Source organism: Amphiprion ocellaris, chromosome 16 (genome assembly GCF_022539595.1).
Source record: "Amphiprion ocellaris isolate individual 3 ecotype Okinawa chromosome 16, ASM2253959v1, whole genome shotgun sequence".
In the NCBI taxonomy this organism is placed as follows: Eukaryota; Metazoa; Chordata; class Actinopteri; family Pomacentridae; genus Amphiprion; species Amphiprion ocellaris.
In genome coordinates this window covers 18,192,794-18,216,976 of record NC_072781.1, presented here as the reverse complement: position 1 = coordinate 18,216,976, position 24,183 = coordinate 18,192,794, and the positions used below count along the sequence as shown (strand labels likewise).

At 41.1% G+C, this 24,183-nt stretch overlaps 1 protein-coding gene across 1 annotated transcript in view; it reads left to right on the top strand.

The window, feature by feature from the left end:
• Positions 1-15,756, top strand: part of wdr11 (WD repeat domain 11) — a 68,728-nt gene extending 52,972 nt beyond the window's left edge. Inside the window, exons 21-29 of the mRNA XM_023275156.3 lie at positions 961-1,023; positions 1,370-1,435; positions 2,477-2,666; positions 6,790-6,885; positions 8,193-8,358; positions 8,739-8,836; positions 9,364-9,509; positions 10,327-10,406; positions 13,602-15,756. Coding sequence (XP_023130924.1) covers positions 961-1,023; positions 1,370-1,435; positions 2,477-2,666; positions 6,790-6,885; positions 8,193-8,358; positions 8,739-8,836; positions 9,364-9,509; positions 10,327-10,406; positions 13,602-13,804 — 1,108 coding nt within the window. The 3' untranslated portion in view covers positions 13,805-15,756. The remainder of the gene's footprint in view (positions 1-960; positions 1,024-1,369; positions 1,436-2,476; positions 2,667-6,789; positions 6,886-8,192; positions 8,359-8,738; positions 8,837-9,363; positions 9,510-10,326; positions 10,407-13,601) is intronic.
• Positions 15,757-24,183: the final 8,427 nt, after the last annotated feature.

Genomic DNA, 24,183 nt, shown 5'->3' with positions numbered 1-24,183 from the left:
GCTGCTTTAGGTTAAACTGCATTTTAAGTTGTATAATGGACATCGCTCAACTAGGGGATGAAGACAGATGGGCAGTTACAGTCTGACCATCTTCTCACCTCATACGGTATATTACATAAAACTTAATGAATCAGTATAATGAGGTTTTTTAGCTGTCTTATCTAAAAAACAAATCCTCCTTTATCATTAGAATGTGGACGTATTTTTAGTCTGATTATGGCTGAGCCAAAATATATATCAGCTGAAGTGGGATATTGGTTATAAAACTTGGCAATGGAATCAATTTTTAATCCAGTTTCACTTTACATGTAAGGCTGACCCTTACTTCAGTGGTAAGTGACTGACTAGGATTAGTTGTGAGCAGGAAGTTCTAAGGTAGTTTTGTTTAATAGTATATGAAATATACACTGATTTGAAATTAAATTGGATTTGCCAGAATAAATCAAAACAATAGTGAATGAATTTCTAACCGTCAACATATATATGACTGGCTTTAATTCGTTGTTGTTATAACACCACACCATCTGCCAAACACCCAAGCATTCCGTTTATTACCTCATAAAAAAATAACCTATTTGCCAGTATGAGCCACTGACTTCTGTAAGCCAGTCAGCATGGGATCCAGCAGAGGCTGTCCTCAGAGAGCGTTTTTGTTGTTTCTTTTTGCCGACAGCTACATCTGTGTTCAACTATAGCCTGATGTAGTTACAAACCCATTTAACTGAGACCTGAGTGTTTCTTTCATTAATCACACACAGCTGCCTTATCAAAAGCCAGGCAGCTATACTAGCAGCGTGCACAGTGAACTACCTGACCTCAGCATAAACGTTAGAATAGACTTTGCCTGACACATCGACTTACCTGAGCAGGTTCTGAGATTCCTATTTAACATCAGGTCAAGTTTTATTTTAGAAAGGTGTAAAAGGAGCTGTTTGACTCACTTTGATCCCTCTGTTTCAGAGACTACAATGAGAAAGTCGAGATAAAAGGACTGATCCAGGAGCAGCTCAACTCATTGTCGAAGTGAGTTTTGACACTACAGCTTTCCAGAGTTCTTCCAGTGGCAGTCACAAACAGTAACTCAAAGCAGAATATTTAATGTAACTGCCATGATGCAATCACCAACAATCAGTTGTCAGCGCATATGTATATATGTCAATATATCTGAGCCAAGTGTTGTTTTTTGTTTATGTACTCCAGGCTTAGAGGCCCAGGGTCCTCTGTGTTTAGACAGCAGGCCCAAAGAGCAAGTAGTAGGGCTGACAGATAAGAAGAATCTCCTGTAACAGCCACACTGGGCCTGCTGTGTTTGAGAAGTGTAATTGGCTCTGGCTGTGTTCTGATTGTCTGTCTCTGATTGGCTCTCCAGTGATATGAAGAGTGTGCTACAGGACCCAGAGCTCAGTCTGCTGCAGCGCTGCCTCCTGGTCTCACGGTGAGTTACAACACTGCATGGAGTTACAACTGTTTGTTGTTGTACAGATTGCCCTGTGCGCATGAGGGTTTACTGGTAACCCAGGACAATTATTTTGTCAGACAAGCACATATGTCAAAGACTTCTGAAAGCTCAGCTGAGTTCTAACCAAAGGATAGTTTGTGTAGACTGTAAAATGGAAGGGAAAAATTATGGTAACATACAACATAGAGTAAAATAAATGTGTGATATATAATACAATCAAACTAAATAAATAAAGAGCAAAACAAGATTATTAACTTCAGTAAAACATAATTGTATGGCACAGAAACCGCGGATTTGTGGAATATCAATATCGATAATGCAGCTTGTTTATTAATTACAATAAGTATTCTGATCTAACAAAGATAGTATAATATTATGAGGCAAGTAGAATGACTTTCTTTTTAAAATATTTACATTATCTGCAAAAACATTGGTTCATGTTGGCTGTAACTGTACTGTGTGATTCTGTAGCTCAGCAAAAAAAGCATGACATGAGAACTTGTGTCAGCAACTCTGATCTAATCTCTGCTTCAGTTCTCATTTCCCTCGAGCATCTGACAAATCTAGAACAGCCAGTCTGTGCAGAAATGCAATATCGTCCCTCCTGTTTGCATCCTGTTATTAAAGCCATGATTTACCTGGGAAGTCCAATAGACCCTTTTTTGTACCTTGAATACCTCGGCCGTACACAGAGAGCTATCTGTACATCTGGCTGTCCACGTTTCCTGCCACTGTTAATGTCACGAGGTAACCTAGCAACAGCTGTGTGCCAGTGCAGATATGTTAATGGAGGCTTAGGGAAGTAAATGATGGAAGAGAACGCAGAAGGAGGAGGGGAGCTCGCTGAAAGAGCGAGGCGTGGGTTGGAAGATATAGGAACTGTGGTCATTAGTAAGCCAGGCTACTAAGAAAACTGAGTGGCATGTTGATTCAGACTGCAGATACTGACTAACTACTCCACAGAGCAGATAGTACCCACTCTGAAGCCAGCTGATGCATTGTTGTGGTAAATCACAGGCTGTTCGGGGATGAGTCAGATCTCAACTTCTGGACAGTGGCGTCCCACTACCTCCAGTCATTCGCACAGGCTCGCCAGCTGATCGTGTCCACTGCAGAGGGTCAGGCACAAAATGAAGGAACCCAGCCATCACCTCAGAACCACCTGGACATCTGCCATGACGTCCTGTGTGAGAGCTCTTACTTTCAGGTCAGTGGAACAAGAGAAGAGGAGAAAACCTAAACAGGTTTTTGGAGTGTGTTCTGTAGTACATATGGAAAGCATATTGTACAGGTACATGTATAATCTCCCCAGCAGTCATCCAGAAACAATTTGTATCTTCAAGTCAGCCCAGAAAAATAGACACCACCAGCCCGTCTCTTGTCCTCTACAGTATCAACATCACCGCGGCCACATAGGCTATTACTAATGACATTGCATAGCTCCTGTGTTGTCTCACTAAGCTCTGATTTTCAGTGAGACACCTTGCACGTTTGCACCTCCGAGGTCATATCCATCTATCACTTCATTCCTGTTTACATTTAATTCCCCCAACATTTCCTGATTGATTTCATCCCACCCTCGGATACTCTCATTTATAAAAAAACAATCCCTCTCTTGTTTGTGCCATGTTATTGCTCCGATCAATACGTTTTGCTGATGACAGAGCTGAACCAGCATCCAAGGCTTGTACAAACAATACTCACAATCTTCTCTGTTCAACTTTAATTATCAAGCTAGTTTGTTCCGAAGTTTTTAGAAAAGGTTTCTTGAGAGGAAGTCCATTGATTGGTCCTCCTGTCCTGCTGTCCTGCGTTTGCCTACATCACTCTGCTGGCTGACATGGCAACCCCACAGCCCACTGAACAAACACATCCACCTTTGTGTTGCCATTGGTTTTTCGTTGAAAGGCTTATTTTTTTCATTTTGTAGTGGTGATGATGTGCTAGGTATTGTTTTTGTGTCGAGTCTACTTTTCCAGGCTGCAGAAAATACTTGGATAGTTTGAAGAAAGTGTGGCAGGTAATTAAAAAGTTGACCCACTGTGTAGGTGAACACAGGCATTCTCTGAGTTTTTTGTAGGTCTGGTGTTTTTCCCCAAATCCTGCTTCAATAAACCCAAGGAAGCAGTGTCAAGAAAAAAAAGAACATTTTTTGATCAAAAATGCTTAGTCACTTGAGAAGAATGTCGAGGACCTTTTGGCTAGCATTAAGATTTCAAGAAGGAAAATGCAAATTGACTGTCTAATTTCAGTAAGTCGAGGTCCAATTAAAAAGTCTCAAATAAGCTTGTAATTTTTTAATTTCTTTTTTTAAATGATGCGCCGTTCAGTTTTTGTGAAAGTTCCACTGCCTGTTAATGAGGAGCAATGCAGAGATCACAAAGTTAGGACTTTCAAAGAAATACACAGACAGTCTGCAGCAACATTTGACTCCTGTTGTCATGAAACAGCTTCAGTGGCAGCAGCCTCGCTGTAATTACTAATATCCAAGACTCCAATACAGAGCACACAGCTCTGAAGTTACTAAACTCATTTGGTATCTCTGCAAGGATTTATGCCCACGGCTGTGACTCGCAAAAGAATTCATCATAATAAAGTGCAAAAAAAGCCTCTGTGGTAGATATAGATACAAAAGTGTGCTTATGTAGCTCATTTTCTACTATGCTGTTATCTTTCCCCTCATTGTATCATTTCTCCGCCCTAGTCTTATTATAAAACTGATGAAATCTAATTCTTTGAAGCATCTATTCCTGTTTTTATGTTTTATGCCGATCCTTTGCTCACCGAAAAAAACAATCTGATCTCCCATCAGGGAACAAGTAATGAAATAGTGAGGAAACAGCCAACAATAATGAAAGGCGGTATAGGAGGCACTGGCATCAGAGAAACTTGTGAATATTTTAAAGACTATAATTACACTCTCCATCACTGGACTCTGTATTCCTATAATTGTCTTCCCATCTCTCTCTTTGCTCATCATTACTTTTTAATGTCTGTAGTGTATAATCTGTGTACCGACTCTTTTCATCTCTGTATCTCTCCCACACATATACAAATTTTCAGTTCAATTCAGTTCACATTAGTCAGTTCATCATAAGTTATTTCAGGGCACTTTACATACTGGGGAGGAAAAACTTCCTTTTAACAGGAAAAACCTCAGACAGAACTAGAGCCAGGGTGGGCGGCCATCTGTTTCCAGATGGAATGAAGAGAAAGTGAAGATAGAAAAGAAGACAAGTGAGAAACCACAAACGGTAAACACTGAGCTGGATGGTGGGGCCAGTAAACACAGATCAGAAACATGCAGCTCAGGAACCAGAGATACCTGCAGAGAGGTAGGGTAGAAAGAGAGGAGAAAGCACAAACAAGTGGAGAGAGGAGACACAAAGGTAATGACATGCAAGAGTGGCAAATGCATGTAGAGTGAACCAGAGGAGAGTAGAGAAGAGGTCCTTAGTGCAGCATGAGAGCTTCCACAGAAACCGAAGCCTATAGTAGCGTAACTAAGGGATGTTTCAGAGCCACCTGAGCAAGCCTTAATTATAATCTTTATCAAAAAGGAAAGTTTTAGGCCTAATCTTGAAATTAGAGAGAATGTCTGCCTCCCAAACCTAAGCTGGGAGCTGCTTCTACATGTACGGAGCATGACAGCTAAAAGCTCTACTTTTAGAGACTTTCAGAAACACATGTAAGCCTGCAGTCTGAAAGCAAAGTGTGGGATAATATGGTACTCTGAAGTCATTGAAATTCAATGGAGCTTGGTCATTAAGAGCTTTGTATGTGAGGAGAAAGATTTTAAATTCTCTTCATCATTTTACAGGGAGCCAAAAAAGAAAAGCTGATATGGGAGGAATATCATCTCATTTGCTAGTTCCTCTTACTTCTCTCGATGCAGCATTTTGAACCAACTCGAGGTTTTTCTTAGATGTATTGAGACATCCTGATAATAAGGGATTGCAGTAGTCCAGCTTAGAAGTTACAAATGCATGGACAAGTTTTTCAGCATCTAATTTTGACAATAATACGCAAGTAAAAGTAGGCCATCCTATTGACCTCCCTTATGTGTGAATTAAAGGATATATCCTGGTTAACAATAACTCCAAGGCTACTCACAATAGTAGTGGAGGCGAAGGCAATGCCATACAGAGTAACTGTATGGTTAGACAGTGTTCAGGGCCATATACAATAACTTTAGTTTTGTTTGAATGTAAAAGAAAGAAATTACAGGTCATCCAGGTCTTCATGTTCTCAAGACATGCTGAAAGTTTGACAAACTGATTTCATCTAACATTGTAGGTGCATATAGCAGGGTGCCGCCTGTATAGCAGTGTAAATTTATGCTATGTTCCCTATACCTATTGCCTAAGGGAGGCATGTATAATGTTGAATCACAGATGGCATGAACAAGTTGGAATCTATCAGGTAAATATGATTTTAACATGCCTAGTGCAGTACCTTCAATCCCAATGACATGTTTCAGTCGCTGTAATAAAATGTGATCAACACAGCACTAACATATAGCAGTACAAGAGTAGAGATAAGTCGAGTGTCTGAGGCAATGAGAAAATTGTTGGCAAAATCCCAACTGAAATTCATCAAACAAAGCATTTCTGTGCACATGGTCACATAATTGCTTTGCTGCAGCCGTTCCAACTATGTTGGAAATAAAGGGGAGGCTGTATAAAGGTCTGTAATTGGCTAAAACACCTGGATCAACAGTGGACTTTTTAAATACAGGTTTAATTACAGCAACCTTTAAAGGCAGGGGTATGTAGTCTGTTAGTAAAGATAGATTAATTAGATTTAATATGGAAGTGTTAAGTGTAGAACATCCTTGAGCAGTCTAGTTGGGATAGAGTTGTAAAGATACATTGGAGGTTTAGATAAAGCAATATTGAAAGATGCCTCAAAGGGATGAGAGAGAGGAGAGTCTAAATATAAATCAAGTCTTACAGGCGTTTCTCAAGCTGCTGCTGCAATGTTACATCTGTGACAGCTGTGGGAAGGATCTGATGATGTTTTTTCCAAAGCCTAATTTTATTGAAGAAGTTCAGGCGCTCATCAGTACAGAATGCTAAAGAAACACAAGGCTCAACAAAGCTGCGATTCTTTTTTTGCCTGGCTACAGTGCTAAAAACAAACATTTGCTTGTTGTTTTCCGTAATGATGAATGCTGTAGGGTTCTGCTGCTACAGTGTGCTTTTTTATGTGTTTGTAGATATATTTCAGGCTAGATAAACAGAGAATTCACTTTTGATCTTTGGAAGCAGCATATCAAATAAAACAAAAAACGTACTCTAACTTGTTGCTTCAACTGTGCTGCTCAACAGAAGTTCCAGTTGGATCGGGTTCACCTGCAAGAAGTAAAGCGCTCCAGTTATGAACACACCAAGAAATGTGCTGACCAGCTCCTCCTGCTGGGCCAGGTAAGTACTACATCACCCCGTTGTCTTGCTTTATGCTCATTTTGGAGCATCGTATTAGATGAGGTTAATGGATATGGTATAATTTTTTAAAAAAATGTCGCCAGTTTGTACGTATACTTGAGGTGGTTTTTGACTTTTTTTGGAAAAAATGTTAATGCTTACATTGGAAGATGAAAGCATCTTTTTGGAAAAAGTTGTGATGTAGCGAACATTTAACTCGCATGAATTATCAGCTGTTTACATTTCTTTTGTTGTCTTCGCATCCGTACAATATGAAACGTGACCAATACCAGCTGACAAAAAAGCATATTTACAAAATTCGCAATTGAAATCATTTCTGAAAACTTTTCTCCATGTTCAAATATAGCTGAAGTTTTGTTTCTTCTTCTTCTTCTGCTTCAAGTTTTTTTGATGGCCTGGTTTTGCTTGCAGCTTGTTCTGCTCTGTTTATTACAGTTATGTATAACATAGCCTATACTGCCACTTTCTGACAACAGTGTGTGGCCTAATGTAATCGTTCCAAAACAGTTGATAGAAACAGGCCTAATCAGTGTCTTTTTCTTTGTAGCATTTTAAATTTGCTTGACAGTTATATAAAAACAGGGCTAGTATGTCTGGAGGGAGGCCACAGATACAAGTTGCTTTCACATCATGTGGGGAGTGACTTTTGATTCTTGCTCAAATGTTTGTTGTCAAGTAAATTAAGTGACTTAAGATTTCACCGCGTGTGTCTTGTGGTTGGTATAAATAACTGATTTTTGTACCTTTTAGCAGTTGCATCATTTTGACGGTTTAAATAGCACATTTTGCTATCTGCCTCATTCTATTTCTCTTTTTTACAGCCTTCAGACCCTAAACGATGCCTCCCTCATACACACAAATACACACCTTCACTCTCCTTAGCTGTGCATACATGCATATTGGCACAGTAAATAGATCATGTCAGCGCTGAGGACAATGTGTGCTTCTTCTGTTCTCCTCAGCGTCTCATCCTGTGGGCACTGGCTTCACCTCTCTCCCCTCTCAATGTCAGCACTCTCACTCTAATCACAGGCTGCAATCAGCAAGCTGTGTGCTGGAAGTGCAGTCATCCAACAGGCAGACAGACAGGTCGGCCTGTGCTGACCCCAGCATGAGCTCGAGCCTTCATCTACACCAGATGAAAAGCATGATAATAACATAATTTCCCTTTGCAATTTTGTCTTGTTCAGCTTACACACAGCAGTTACCTGGCAGAGCTGTTAATGCATTGTTTTTCCTCTGCCAACTTAGTCATTACATTCTCATCCCTTTGTTGTTGCTCTCAGACGGACAGGGCAGTGCAGTTATTACTGGAGACGAGCGCAGACAACTCCAGCTACTACTGTGATTCACTCAAGGCCTGCCTGGTGACCACCATCACCTCATCAGGCCCCTCACAGTCTACAATCAAACTTGTGGCCACTAACATGATCGCTAATGGCAAGCTTGCAGGTAGTGTTACTGAATGTCAGAAACCACTTAGCAACCTTATGTTTTAATGAGAACAAGCAGCATATACTGTGTTACAATATCTCTAGATAATTTATTGTATTAATTATCCTTTAAATATAATGCAGTGCAGTGTAGTATAACCAGACTGTAGTTTCATAGATTTTGCATGTGTTTAATTTTAACCTCATTATTTTAGATTAAAATTGATTGATGTGTACTGGAACCAAACCAAATATTTCACATCATATCAGTGTGGCTGCTGACAGCAGATTATTAAGAAATCACTGCTGTCATCTGGACACCTAGCCACCTTGGGTAATGATAGGCCATAATTTCTCCATCTCAGACATTTATAACCTGTCCACTTTTGCTGTTTTCAGAGGGAGTACAGCTGCTATGTTTGATTGACAAGGCAGCGGATGCTTGCCGCTACTTGCAGACCTACGGGGAGTGGAATCGAGCAGCATGGCTGGCAAAGGTAACTCAGAATGAAGGCATCCATCAAAAAGAAACACTAGATACTGTGTAATGTTTGGATAGCTTGTGAATAGGTGGAGGGTGAGTGTTAAGATTCTGGAAGCTTGTTAAAATAAAAGAGCGTAGATGAATTACACTTGTGACATTTATACAGTGATTTTTCTGTATTGATTTTGTTATTTTCCATGTGACTTCTTCCTCTTTCCCAAAATGAAATGCAAGTTGAAGGATCGTCGTATTGACACAGTTTAGGAGTTTCAGCGACCATGCCAGATGGTGCTTGACATGTTTACGTAATGGGAATTCCATAGAGCGTTACAAGCATTGCAGAAGCACTGGGAGTGATGTATTGCTGCACAAAAGGACAAATTTATCGAATTCGGATAGCGTCCAATTTTAAATTGGGGCCGGTTTTTGATTTCTGTACTAAAATGTCTCAGAACTTTTTGATCACGCTTCGCATAGGTAGATGCAAGTTTTTGATAAAGAAAGCAGTTTCAGGGTCTTGTTTGTTTTCTGTGCCTCTAGGTGCGTCTGAACCCAGCAGAGAGCTCAGATGTGCTGAAGCGTTGGGCAGAACACCTGTGCTCCCCACAGGTCAACCAGAAATCCAAAGCCATTCTGGTGCTGCTTTCCTTGGGCTGCTTTTACAAAGTAGGAGAGATGCTCCACAGGTAAGAACCATCTGATAATTGTTGCTGTTACAACTACTGTGTATATTGCTAGAGAAATATGAATACTACAAACCTGTTCAATTACTTAGCTTTGTATTAGGAATGTTGCGATATACCTCTATTGAGGTTTATATCCAACATATGAACAATATACAGTACAGTTATGGTGGCAGACTGTCTTTCTGCCTGCCTACACTGGCATTTTGAGAGCAATTTATTTTCCAAAATAAACCATAAACAAAGTTAAAGATGAATTTAGCTTATACCATTATTTTTTGTTCACATGTGCTTTAGATATCTTGATAATGTCAGGATCATGAATTCTTTTTGTCATAATTTTTAGTGAAAATATTTTGACATTGTGATAGCCTCATCTTGTATTAATTCCTCATATATCCAACTATCCACTGTCACAAATTATTCTCTAAACTGAAATTCCCTTTTCAAGATTCATTACATGAGATTTATTTATCCAGTGACTGAATCGAACACTTTAGTCTCCTTGTTTCTTCCTCTCCTTTTCCTCCTAACTACATAGAAGAACACATCACAGTATATGGTGTTGGCTGACCCTGTATCTTTTACCTCAGCATCAATCTGATGTTGGTCCACCGGTCCTCCTCCTTGACAGTCTGTGCTCTGAGATGCCTCTGGCAGCAAAAAGCTCTCACAGGGAATTAGAGAGGCATCAGGACGACAGGGTTGATGTATGCTTTAGGATCATAGACATCGAGGCAGGGATGATGTTGGTTACTGATAACGGCTCTCACCTCCTCCTGCCTCTGTCTTTCTTTTCCTCTTTCTATCTCCTGGGCAGTATGAGGCACTTTGATCGGGCCGCCCTCTTCATCGAAGCCTGTCTGAAGTATGGGGTGATGGAGGCCAATGACTCTTCCAATATCCTTCTTGAGGACCCATTATTGTGCTCTCTGAGGGCCATTTATGACTAGAGTTACATCCGCTGCTCACTCTGTCCATCTCAGTGACAGACTCGCACCTTATAGCGGGGAGCTTTTTCACTGTGAAGGTCAATTTAGATGCTTCACAGAGCACGTCAAGCTACATTTCACATGTTCCCAGTAGCCGATATCACATTGTGGTCACAGAGCTCAGTTAAAGAACTTCTACCATTTATACCTTGAGAAAACACTGTATCTCACCTTACCATAGATGTATAGAACAGAAAGTAGATACTGAGTAAAATATCTGTAGGACTTTCTGTGTTGTCTGGCTACTAGTTGTCTTATATTTCATTTTTGTTTTTGCCTCAGCTGTTTATATATTTACCACCTTATTTAAATGAGGGCATTCATCTCATCTGAGATTATCCATATCCCCCAACAAGAAAAGAATTTGTTATACATCAGTCCCACTAATTAGTTCTCTGTCTCAGGCAATTACTTGTAGAAAATGAGCTTTATACTATCCGGTCATTTTTCTCATGCAGTACATTTTGTGTAACTCCATATGTGGCCATAAACAACAAGAACAGAAGAAGAAAAGAGGAAAAAAGAGACTCTAGACATAGGTCACCTTAAAATAGTATTTAATCTAGGAATGTGTAATTATTGTGTATACACTGAAACATCCCCTGTGGCTTGTTTAATGGTCAGCCACAAAATGAGTTATGATTTATGGGGACCAGACCAGAGCAGCCTCTCTTGGAGGGGAGGATTTTGTTAGGAGAGTCACATTAATATTAAGCAATATTTCAGAAAAAAATACCCTGTTCTGAGCCATTATGAGACTTTATGAACTAATCCTTCCTTTTTATTTGGCCTTTGCTGCACAATTGCATAAATATAGGTGTATCACAAAAACATTGATAAATCAACATAAAGAGCCCTATTTTACTGAAATTTAGCCCAAGCACAAACACAATTATTAGTGTGCATCACCAATTAAAGTTTGAGTAAAGCAGTAAAATAAAAAACTTGTCACAATACAGACAACAGTTATTAACCTCCCTGACAAATTTTAATAATTAAAGGTAGTCATCAGTTACATAAAATTAGCTTTTAAAATGTTGAAGAAATAAGCAGTAGTCTCTGCTCTGAAATGTTGGTAGCTTTCACAACCAGATGAACTATACTAACTTTGTTTTAACCGAGTCAAACGGGTTAGATGTGAAATCATAAACATGCACTGTGGATGCAGAATTTTCATGACCTTAAAGCTACCTACTACAATACACTACAACAGGGCAACTAACTGTCAATGATGGACATGTACTGCACTAGATGTTAGCAGGATAGTTGGATGTAGGCTGGGGAAGGAGACATTTGGGTTGCCCCTGTTCAACAGTAGTGAATTATGCGAGAATGTCAGTTGTCTCTGGTGAAGGTTTATTAAACTAGCCGATGTAAAATGGTCATTGTAGAGGCTGATGTTGGTGGGGAATCTTAGCGCTCCATTAGTGCGACTGTTTATGAAGCTGATCCACCTCTGTTTTACTCTTAGGAAATTTAAATAAGATGACTGAGCTGTTCTACAAATTCTGGCTTCCAGGAAAGATGCATTTGCATAACTAGCTAGCCAACTGTAGGCTGTATGAAGTGTAGTAACTTGCGATTACTGAACCACTGAAACTAATGTGCTTTTGATTTTATACTATTATTGTGTTGGGGGCAGGGGTCATACAAAATATGCTTCCAGTGCGTCATGAAGCCATGGTAGCCTGTCCAAGAAAATTCTTAACACAAATATGATGAATAACAGTTTAACAATCTAACACCACATTTTTGTACAACATAGTTTGTAGGTCGTGAAGTGTAATGTACATCTGCACACCAGACACAGATTTTGGAAGAAGCTGAATACACTCAGACGTCTAAAGCCAGTGAAATCAGTACAACAGCCCTGCAACATCTTCATGCAGTTTATAATTAGAGAGGTAAAGTGTAACTGTTACAGTCACAGTGAAGACTGTACTTTGTGTTTTCTGTCTTACATTGCTTTATGTAGAGAAATGTGTTCGTTTTTAACCTACCCTCATTGATGTAAATCTTAATTGCCTCACATTTGCATGAAAAACTCTGAGTGGAGGACACATATGGTACAAAAAGGTAACCATAAAAACAATCTGAGCCATGCCGTTCTGTTCTCCTCAGTGCTAGTAGGGGCTGTGGATACCAGGAAAATGAAAGAAAATACACAAATGCCAGAAACTGCACTGTGACTGATTATAAAGTACTACTGCCATATCACCAGCAGGAAGGAAGTGCTAAGAATATCTGAGATCAAAGCATTTGCCTTCACTGTGTTTGGCCACTTGTTTAAGTTTTAAAGTTTTTCCTTTAAATGGTCCTCTGTGCGTATGTGGAGCTTACTTGTTTCCGATCAGGTTCATTGAATCAACACTTCCTGATGTCGATATCAGAGATTAGGTAGTACAAAATTGCCATCTCAACAATGCTGGATGATATGGTTATTATCTATCTATCTATCTATCTATCTATCTATCTATATATATATATATATAGATATAGATATATATATATATATATATATATATATATAGATATATATATATATATATATATATATATATATATATATATATATATATATATATATATATATATATATATGGTAATGAATATTACTCTCCAGTAATGTGTTTCACAACTTACTGTAAAGACACCACTTGCCTACTCTTCATTGCTTCAGCACTGGTTATCACTTTTTAAAATTATTACATATTCAAGGATGTAATCATGTCGTATCATGTAAATTAGATTTTAGTCACACTTAACTCATCAGCATTGTCTGCTAAGCTGTGAACTGTACTCTGCTACATGTGCTGCAGACATTGCTGAGAGTGTTTTAGAAAAAAAAATATTCTGGCTAAACAATGTTATGACACCATTTTTAAATTACCCCAAATATTTTGTTTTCAGCCTAGTGTTCTGTTTTGAAAAAAAGACGTGCTGATACTATTATTTCTGTGATAGGCCGGTATAATAAGCCATTCAGCCTATCAGTCAGGCTCTACTGAAGTTAAATTAAAGAATAGTTTTTGGTGGTGACAGATTGCTGTGTTTTTATGTCCCCATTAAAATGTTATGAGTTCTCCTTGACTCACTGTTGCACATAAACTTATCGAGGCTGCATTTTTGGACTATGCGCGGCTGCTGCGCTCACTGGGCCTGCGGGAGGGCGCCGCTCTGTGGGCATCGCGGGCCGGCAGCGCTGGGGAGCAGCTGATGGAGGAGCTGTTCCAAGGAGAGGGAGTCACCCCTGAAGCCATTCCTGCCGAAGAGGAGGTGGAACCGAACAAGAAGAGCACCGAGTGACCTCGAAGAAGGCGGGTTTTGAAGAGAATGGACGACCCGCTCTCTGGTGTAAATCAAAGGTCAGCCATTCAGCTTCAGTAACTTGATCATTTTGAATGAACTGTGTTGGAATCCAGGAGAATCATGATGATCATCTCCACATCAATAGAAGAGAGCTACGAGGAGATTACTCCGTGTGAAGCTGTCAGTGTGTCATTGGAGATTGCCTGTGTTTGTGACTATGAGATTGACATTTCTTAATGTTTGATATGACCAGTGTGTTTGTGCTCATTTGTATGCATGTAACAGCCCCCCAAAAGAAACACACTTTGTTTCCTCATTCCCCCAACAAGTGAAGTAATACACATTGCTGTTACCACCTCAATATCGGTCTTTTTTTTTTCTTTTTTTTTTTTTTGTCTGGTTGGTTAATGGATTTAAATCATTAGATTTTTTTCTGCACTGCTTTTGTTCAGCCTTATTTCATGTGCCTGCATTCATAATTTTAGTACTGTTGTAGCGCTACAGATTTAATTTGCCTTTTTGTTGCTGAGATGAAATGTGGCAGAATGTTTCATTATGAAAATGCACTGTCATTATAGCAGACCTCGGTGACTACTCCATGACTGAATTCCAAAATTTGTTTTTTTACACTTTTGATTTAACCAAAAAGACTGCAAAATTGGAATGAGAACCTGTGTGACCATCCATGTAACTGAGACATAACACTGATTTCAGCTTGGCATTTCATCCACAGCAGGTTGTGCTTCATAAGTGACTGACCAAAGCCTGCTACTAGTCAAGCCTCTGCCGCTGTAATTGTTGGATGGCAGTAAAATTATATAGCCAGGCCGCCCTGCACTTATTAGACACTTAATAGTCTATTATCTCCCTACACACAGAGGGGAGAGGAGTCTGACTGCTGCCACCTGAGTGATACCATTCAATTAGCTTATGTAGGGAGTTGAATTCAGTCAAATAGATCGCGGTTGTTCATTAATCCATTCCGTTAATCTAAATGGAATTTTTAATTTTCTATTTTTATGAAGACTTGAGAGGATTCTTTGCTGTCTGTATACTTTGATGTTTGTATAAAAAAGTTGTTCTCTAGTGTGTGTGTATTACAAGAGCTGTCAAAATGTGTTGTAACTCATTTTAATCAGACCTCCGATGGATCATTCACACACAAATAATCTATGCTGCTGCCACTGTTGCTCATCACAATCAAAACCTGACACTGAAATGATTTGCTGCCCCCTCCTTCGCTCTGCTTTTCCCTCCTTTTTATGCATCTCATCATCAAAATCCTCTGTATGACAATGAACAAACTTCAGTGATTGTGTGTTTAATTGCCTTGTAGCGTGTGTAGTTGTCCTGAAATGACACAGTAACTCCATCTATGGGACCTTTTAGTGTGTTATTGTGTTTCATACACACATCAGTGCTGTTTCTCTATCGTGTTAACCACTGGCAGTGTCACTATGGCAACCCAGGCCTATTTTAAGGGAATACATGTTGTTCCTGCAGATCCATTTCACATATTCCCACTATCATACTGTAGGATCTCTTAGAGAGCCAGCATGGAGTCGCACAACCCAGCAGATGATCAGCTGTAGTTCACCTAATGCTGTGTATCCTCATTTACTCTTGTCAGTATTGTGGAAGCAACATGTCCTAAACTGCCTCTTTATCATTAGGCACTAGATTGATTAACACTTGCTGCTTTTCTTTATACTTACATGAGTTTTACAAAATAATACTGTGCAAAAATCCTGGCATGTAGATGAGAGACATGTCTTGAGCAGTATGTTTTGTAAGAAGATTTAAAAAGTCATTGTAATGGTGTTAAAGTTTAGCTTTTTTCCATTGTTTTTTGTTTACACAGTGATCATAATGCTTTAAGCTATATAAATATTACAAGAGAAAGAAGATATATGTGTATATATAGATGGCAATAAAATCAATATCACCTACATGTTTCCTGCCTCTTGTTTCCTGTCTGGAAATGTAAACACAAGAGGGCGCTCTTATCCCTCACTAGGAGGCAAAGTCACTTAGAGTCTTTGCTGTGTAATGGCAAGCACTTTGTGAAAGATCTGTTATATTGAGTGTTCATTTGACTTATCCTCTTTTAATTTCAATCCAGGTAGATTGAATTTGAATGTTCCTTCATTTATCAAACTGTCCTAAAAAGTGAATTAGGTCCTGCATGAGCCACTTCCGCAATTAATTACTTCTTTTGTGCCTAGAAGGAGGGCCAACAGCTGGCTTCAGCTCACTGCCCAGGTCTGACCGTTTTCACTCTTTTCTTCACCTCTGAGTTATTCATTGACGTGTATTCTGTTTCTTCTCTGCCTCCTGCACAATACAAGGAGAAGAAAAACAGTCTGAAACAGAAGGCCACACAAATGACTCGGTTGTGTTCCTTTAATGGCTTAATGAATAACTGCCGGAGAGCCGATCCAGCCGTTACAGCCAGATCATCAGTATGCGGGGCCTCACTGCAGGTTTTCTATTCTGTCCCGCTGCCTATACACAGGCTACCACCCAGCTAGCCAAAATGGCTCTGATAAACTCACTTCCCTTTTTCACCTTACATGTGCTTTATTCCTCTTTTTAAGGCCTCTTCTTTCATCGAAAACAAACTGGCGAACACGGTGCCAGCTCATGTTCCTGCTGCACCCCACCTCCACTAATTTCCTGGAAGACTTGCTTCCATCTGCTGCTTGGCTTTCAACTCTTAGTGCCCCCTCCTGAAACAAGATTCAAAGTAGTGTCAGAAACACAAGATTAAGTGTGTTGGGATGCAGAGCTGTTAGGAGCATTTACGCTCACTCAACAGATGAAAATCTCAGTTTCACGCACATAGAGCGAGAATTAACCCCAAATCAATCATACACGGTAGTCTTGCTGATCCGCATTCTCAATCATGTGTATAAGTAGCCACTGAATTAGTCCTCTATGTGCAGCAAGCAGAGGCAGAGCTGACCCTGCACAGTCTGTGTGCTATAGACAGTGAAGTACAGCAGGTCATTCAGTTCCCATGAGTGTGTTCTCCTCTGCTGCTGACAAATAGCTTTATCCAGGATGGGCAGGTTCAAGCCTGCACACACAACTTACTGAAAGCCCGCTGTCTCTTCCCCTTCATTTTTGTGAGATGTTTTGCAATTTGGCTTTCCCCTCCTCGGTGAGGGTTACCACTGAGTTCATCTCTCATTTTCTCTGTAATTATCCCACCTTCCATTGTTTTCTCAGCACCCTCCCCTGACATTTTGGAGAATTCGTTAGGCAGCTCACACTCCAGGTAGTGGAATAATTTGGAGCTGAGCGGCAGCTGCATTTATGAGGATAATTATTTGTCTGAGGTATGTTTATTCCTGTTTTAACTCATGTCCTTTTAACCTGTGTTGACAGTACGGTAGAAAACCATTAAATTGACAAGTTTTCCTTTGTGTTGACTTGTATCCTACATCTTACTGTAATTGTTGCCCACTTTCCTCACCTTTCTCCAAACACTTTCTTCAACCCAGGAAACCTGAGCTGCGCATGCAAAGGTCATATCCGTTTCTCTCATTCTCACCCCTACATCACCTCTCCTCGCCCACATCTGGGGGTATCGCTTGGCGTGGAAGGAACCCACAGGCCTGATCTCATCTGATATCTGCTGCCAGAAGCTCCTCGGATTGGTTAGCCGTGACTTCCCTCCCTCCTTTCAACCTCTGCTATTGGTTGAGCTCCCTACTCACCCTGATGTTTGCAGACTCCAGTTGGCTGCTGCACAGACCCGGGGCCCACGCCCGGGGCTCCAGGTGATGTTTATGTTGAAAGTATTTAGTCCCCCAGCTTTATCTGATTCCATTTAGATGAATGTCACGGTGTTCAGCAGACCATGGCCTCACCTCACAACAACACCACACTGCTCCCATTTAAGAAAGGCATGAGTGAGAGAGAGTAAAGTGGGGCTGAGGGGCTGGGCAGGGGCAGCATAGGGGAACAACAGGATCTCTGGAACATTACCACGCGATGACAAACTCTTATCGGGGCCCGGTAATGACTTGCGGACAGGGTAATCTTTTAAAAAAGCTCCTGTTATCTCTAAAACAGTTCTTTTGTGGCTTCCACGTGTGCACGTTGCGGTGAGGACTGTTATTTACAAAAAAAAGAAAAGAAAAAATGGAATCAATGAGTGCATTGTGTCAGGAGCGTGCAGCCGCCTCTTCCAGTTACTGCAGTGTGGTCTGCAGCTCCTGCACACACTTGTGATTCTGCACAGCTAATCCTCAAAGAATGATGAGGATTTTGTGCGAGTGCGCGAGAGACAAATGATTTTGAGTCACTCAGACAGTGGGATGTGCAGGCGTCATTTGATTGACACGCCTATTGCACTGGCAGAAATTTCCAGACCAGTAATAGGTGGTTCACCTGGTTCACCTGATATTAATGCGACATATAATAGGAAATCCGCACTGCTATGTCAACAAGGCAAACAGACACAGTTGAAAGATCTCTTCCCCAACTATTGTTGACAAAGCTTAAACCACATCCAGACGTAGTCTCTCTGTGGCTGCATCTGTGTGTGTTTTCATGTGTAAATAACAAATAGACACACAGAGAGATCCTGTTAAGGGCTGTGAAGTGAATTACTAGTAACTTAACAATGAGGTGGGGAGAGATGAAGAAAGAAGAGGCTTAAAGCCACCATTAACTAAACAGTAGAGAGGAGAAAAAGTAAAGCCAGACCTATTATATGGGTCAATCCGTGTCAGATCAGACAGAATTCAGGAAATGTGTTGCCGCACCAAGTTTATTCATTTGTTATTTGGGACCCAAAACTAAGTTCTGTAAAATATTTTGAGAATTTTATTTGCTTTTAGCTCTGGGAATTTTTGTATTTTCACAGTCAAACAACATCTTTATCATCGAATTCAAAACATCAAATGCCATTTTAAGGGTTCGATATCTCTAGAAATATAATTCCTACAGCCGTGCAATTTGGTGGGGACTCATACAAAAAAGTTTCAAATAGATTCAAATAACTGAATGTTTCCAGCAGAGACCAAATTTGATTTTATTGGCCCTCAGAAATGGAAAAAAGTGCAAAATTTTCAAACAAGGGCGGTATTTCCTACTGAAAATACAGTCTTTGGTCGACATATCACCAGCTTTAGAGGCCTCTACCATCAGTAGAATTTGTCTGGCAAGTGTGGCAAACCCAGGTTTCTTTTTTTCTTTCTATATAATGTCATTTTATGTACCAAGTTGCAAATTCCTTCTTTGTTGTCTTCATGTTAAGAGTTAACAATATATGACGCTTATTTTGCCCTACAGTATTTTCTTGTATACGTACTTGATCACTGAAGAGAGAAGCTCATGCTGCTTTAACACACATCACAATAAATCTTATATTTATACTCATCACAGCAAGTGCTATAACAACAAGACAAATGAAACAGGAGATCAATGCTGTACTTAAAGCAATGAAAGAAAGCACTGCAAAAGATTCATCATTCCTCGGTGGATTTACATTTCATTTATTTGAACAAAGGAAATTCTCAAAAGCCATTTCGATGTCTCTGTTGGTCTTAATGTTAAGCTTGTAGTGTCTTCCCCTCCTCATAGCAGATGGAGCTGGGATGGATAAATAAGGCTACTGACACCAACAGGTATCATTAGATGGAGGCCACTTGAACAAAAATGCTTTCCATGTAAGGTTTATGTGGGTGAAAAATTTTTTTTTTTAAATTCTCAAGTCTGATAACATATGAAATTTCTGGTAATCAGCCAAAAATATTTGACAGTTTTGGATTTGAAATAAGTAAACTCTAAACAATTCCAGAAACAGTGGCACAACACAACTACTGGAAAAGATAGACTGATCCATACGCAGTCACACTGGACTCAGGGAGACCTATAAACCCAAGCTATGCTTTTGGTTGACCCCAAAATGTGTGTGAATGTATTTTTTTTTCCTGTGTTCCAAAGAAAGGCCATGAGGTAACAGAGATGCCACAGATGCCCCTGCTACAGTGAGGGCCTCCCCAGGCTAATTGTCCACTGTCCTCTGGGAGATTAGAGCAGGGGAAGGCAGGGATGATTATGAAGGAAATGGCCTCTTATAAGCCGCCGTACACTAGGCCAGCCGGGCTCAGGGCTGCAGAGATGGGGGTATTCCCTTTCATCGGCGGACAGTGGGAGCCAGAAGAGGATGTAAAGGATACCTGTACTGCAGCTGCCCCATTTCCTGCATTGTTGGTTGTGCATTTGTGCTTGTAGGTGTGTTTATATGAAGCTGTATATGTGTCTGTGTTTCCATGAGTATGTGCTCAGTGCATGAATGTACGGAGCAGTCCCAGTTTAACTGGCCTGGCCTCTTTCCTGTGAGTGCACTGGGACTATATTGCTGCGTTTGGGTCTCCGGCGGAGCTGCATGTTTTTGTTTCTAGTCAAGCGGAGTATGTGTTTTCCTCTCTGTGTAGTCTGACCAGACACACTGGGCCTGTGTGTGTGAGAGAGTAGGACTATGGGGGAGGCTGAAGTTGTTTTGCTGAGGCCCGTGCAGGCCTTCACTCCTGGGGATAACCACGTGCTGCGCTGCCGAAAGACAACCAGGTTCAGGCTCAGTCTTTCTCTGCTGTTAAGTTGAGATAATAACAGATACCAAAGTAGTCATATAAAGATACTTCAAAAAGTTCTCAGCCTCACCCAGACACAAGGGGTGTAACTGTATCCCATGAAGCCTGACATCACTGTCTGCAAAGGAAAAAGTTTGAAGCAATCAAAGAAAAAAAGAGGAAAGCTTGGAGCTGCTGTGCTGTTGCCACCAGTCAGCACAGGTGGTGCCGTCTGATTTCTAGGAGTCAGATGGTGCCATGATGGGTGATTGAGGTTCATGGGGCAACAGTTCAAAGCCACATTTGACTGCGTCTGTTTCTACCACCTGTGCTGTGTGGATGGCGCATTGTCCTGGAGCAACAGCACAACCGTTTCAGCATTTGAGCTTTTGTGGACAATGATGAAAGGCTTTATAGTATACAGTTAAGCCCCAAAATGGGAGCTACACTCCTTGTTAGGTCTTTTCAATGTGCCTTTGTATCTACATTATGGTTTGCAAAGCCATGAGGAGAATAAGATAAGAGAAATAAGAGACGGATGACTGAGTGTGGTGTAGACATACACTGATCATCTACAACATTAAAACCACTGACAGGTGAAGTGAATAGCATTGATCATCTTGTTGCAGTGCAATGTTCTGCTGGGAAAACTTTGAGTTCGGGCATTAATGTGGATACATACATTTTTTGACCAAGTACAACTCCCCATGACAGCACTCTCCAATGTCAGGACAGAGTTCCCCACAACACCACAGAACTGCTCAGGAACAACTTAAGGAACATCAAAAAGAGCCAAACACATTGACCTGGCCTAAGCTCCTCAGATCCATAAAGACCTCAACCCACAGAATCAAAAGTATCAGCTACCAACATCCTTTTGCCCGACACCACAGGGACGTCCATCTCTCCGATCATGTTCAGAGCTGCTTTGGTGGCATGAGGCAGAAATGCACATTATTAAGCAGCTGGTTTGAATGTTGTGGCAAAATTTTTGGCTAAATGCCACAGTGATGCACTTTGAGCATTAGCATATACTGCAATGCATTTTAGTACAGCATTGATATGTTTACCATGTGTCCACTAGGGGGCAGCAGAGGTTTGCATGTAAAGTGTGTAGCGGTAAGGCTTTTTCCAGCACTCTAACTCTGAAGTCAAGGAACTGAGATTCTCCAGACCAGTTTCCAGATGTGTTGTATATAGATGAGATATTAGAAAAGCTTGTACTGTAGATGTAAGTAGTTACAGTGACGAAATGTATTTGCTCAGACTGTTGTGTATTTTGTCAGCAGTGTAGAGGCAACAGATTCTTCAGCAGCCTCATCCCATAAAATAAAAATGCAGCATGTGTTTCAGTAAACTGCTGTTTCATTTATCTCATTAATTCAGACAGTCAATTTAGTCCAACATATGATGTTGTTTTACCGGGACACTAAATAGACCACAGAAGCTTGGTCTGGATGCCATTGAAGAGAGTCACATTCCACGGTGTCTGCTACTTGTTTCTTGTTGGCTGCAGTGTGTGTTAGTGGGTCATGGAGTGAGAGAGCGCCAAGCAGAAGTTGCAGGTCCATTTCATAACAGCTCCCTGTGTTTGTGCATGACGGCGCCATGTTCCCCCTCCTATCACCGAAACAATCTGACAACAGCACTACTGTGTGTTGCTGATGTTGATCTGGGAGTCAGCGTAGAAGTTATTCCATATAGCTGCTGTCACGAAGCTCTGTGTGCAGGGAAGCTCCTCTCAGGTACGGCAAGTTCACTCTGGTGAGGACTATCTGGAGGACACCGTTCACTGACGCTCCTGCTTGATCTGTTTTGAGGGGACTTTGAGGAATATTTGATGCAACACAGCTGGGAGAAATGTTGGAAATGTGTTACATCAGACTAGACAAAAGTCTAATAGACAGGGAGAAGAAAGGGAGGCAGGAGGGAAGGACTGAAAGGTTAAAGTGATGAGAAGACAGAGTGGGAAGAGAAGCAGGATGACAGAAGAAGTGGCAGGAAAGGTGGATGAGGGAGGACCGTGGTGCTGACAGTGTTTTGTAGGAGTTATGTAGATGTAATCCCTTCTGATGGGCAGGTCAAGCTGCCTGCTGAACGCTGAGGCACCGGCCAGCCGTGAGTGCACACATGCAGACGCACATTACACACACAAGTAAGTAGCATGTTGTGTGCTGCTCTGTGTGTCCATTAAGCTCCTTGTTGCAATCTGGCAGGGATCATGAAAAGGGAGGGGAACAATGGGTAGATTTTCTTTTTCTTTAAGCTATGAGGGCCGGCCCGCAGAGGAAAGAGAGATGGATCTTCTCCAAATGCCACCGTGGGCGCACTAATGCCTGCTTTGTTCACCACGGTAATTCTATTATGGTAATGTAGGATGAATCCAAGCTTTCTTCTCCCTTCTTGCTCCATCCCAGTTCCAAGTCGCCTGTCCTTGCAGCCCCACCAGAAAGCTTCCGGCGCAAGAAAACAACAGTTAAATGGTCTAGAGTCCCCTGAGAGATCAGATGCAAAGTCCTAGTGTAGAGAGGTGAACATCTCATTTTTATCCTCTGTGGCTGATATTTATGTGTCCCAAGCATTTTCAGTTTATCATGACAGTCTTGTAAGTTTCCACTCTTTACATTGTCAATAGGTCTTTGTTTGCTAATCAGTGGCAAATGAGATAATGATACAATAATCATGTTCTGCCTCAGTGATGTAAACAATAGGGGGAAAATAGCATGAGAGATTTGTACAGATTTGGAAATCATCCATGTCGCTACTTTGGCTGCTGCACCGTCCTCTGGGACTTGGTCTGTCGTGAAGTGCCACGCTAGGAGAAGGGTGTGAGTGGCTGTCGGACCAGACCTTCAGGGCTTGGTGACTTGGTGCATATGCAGTAATGTTCCCTCCACTGGGACTGGCCTTTCTCTCCTCTGGGCAACACTTCATTGCTTTACCCAGCGGCCCCAAGAGAACCCCTAATCCCTGCAGCCTGGGAACAAGTCCAACTTGCAGTCCCTTAAAACGTCTTGGTTTGTGCGTTATTAGATGCTATGAGTTACGCTTAGGAACATATGGGAGGAAAACATGGCAACTGGCAAACATGGCAGTGATAAATCTGAAATAATGAAACAGGGCTCTAAGTGGAACCAGGAGGGCTCCGCTGACCCACAATCAGGGAAACCTGATCAGCCTGCAGAGCTGCTGGAGGCAGGACTACTAGTAAAGCCCAGCTGGAGCTGTATGGACCTAACCTTAGCAGAATGTGGAGCTCATTGGAGCCCTGGGAGATCTGCGACGGGTCACATTCCTGGCCGTTTAGAGCAAAGTGGTCAGAGTGTATTTTGGACAAGGTGTTAGTGAAAGTGAAATTCTTCCAGCTATCTCTTTATTTTTATCCTTTGGAGTTACATGAAGAGTTATTGTCCTATCCCGTATGTAAGTGATGGCAAATAGAGGTAGAGCTAACCAACAACAGGCTGTTTAGCTTTGAACTCCAGATAAGTTATTACTCCAGACGGGATGAATATATTACTTAACCAAGACAAATGTCTTGCTGTCCTCGTGCTCTGGATCCTCATTCTCCTGTCTGTTCATTCATTAATACACAGGAAACATAGATAAAGAGTGTTTGGGGTTTTTTTTTATTTGCATGTGTGTACAAATGATGTGCGATAACTCAGGACTGTCCTGCTGTAATTTCCTGCATGTGTCACAGCTTTGAGTGTATTCTGAGCCTGGTTTGTATGAGGGGCCTCACTACTGTGCAGCCATGAATGACAGCCTGTGCACAGGAGTGATGAA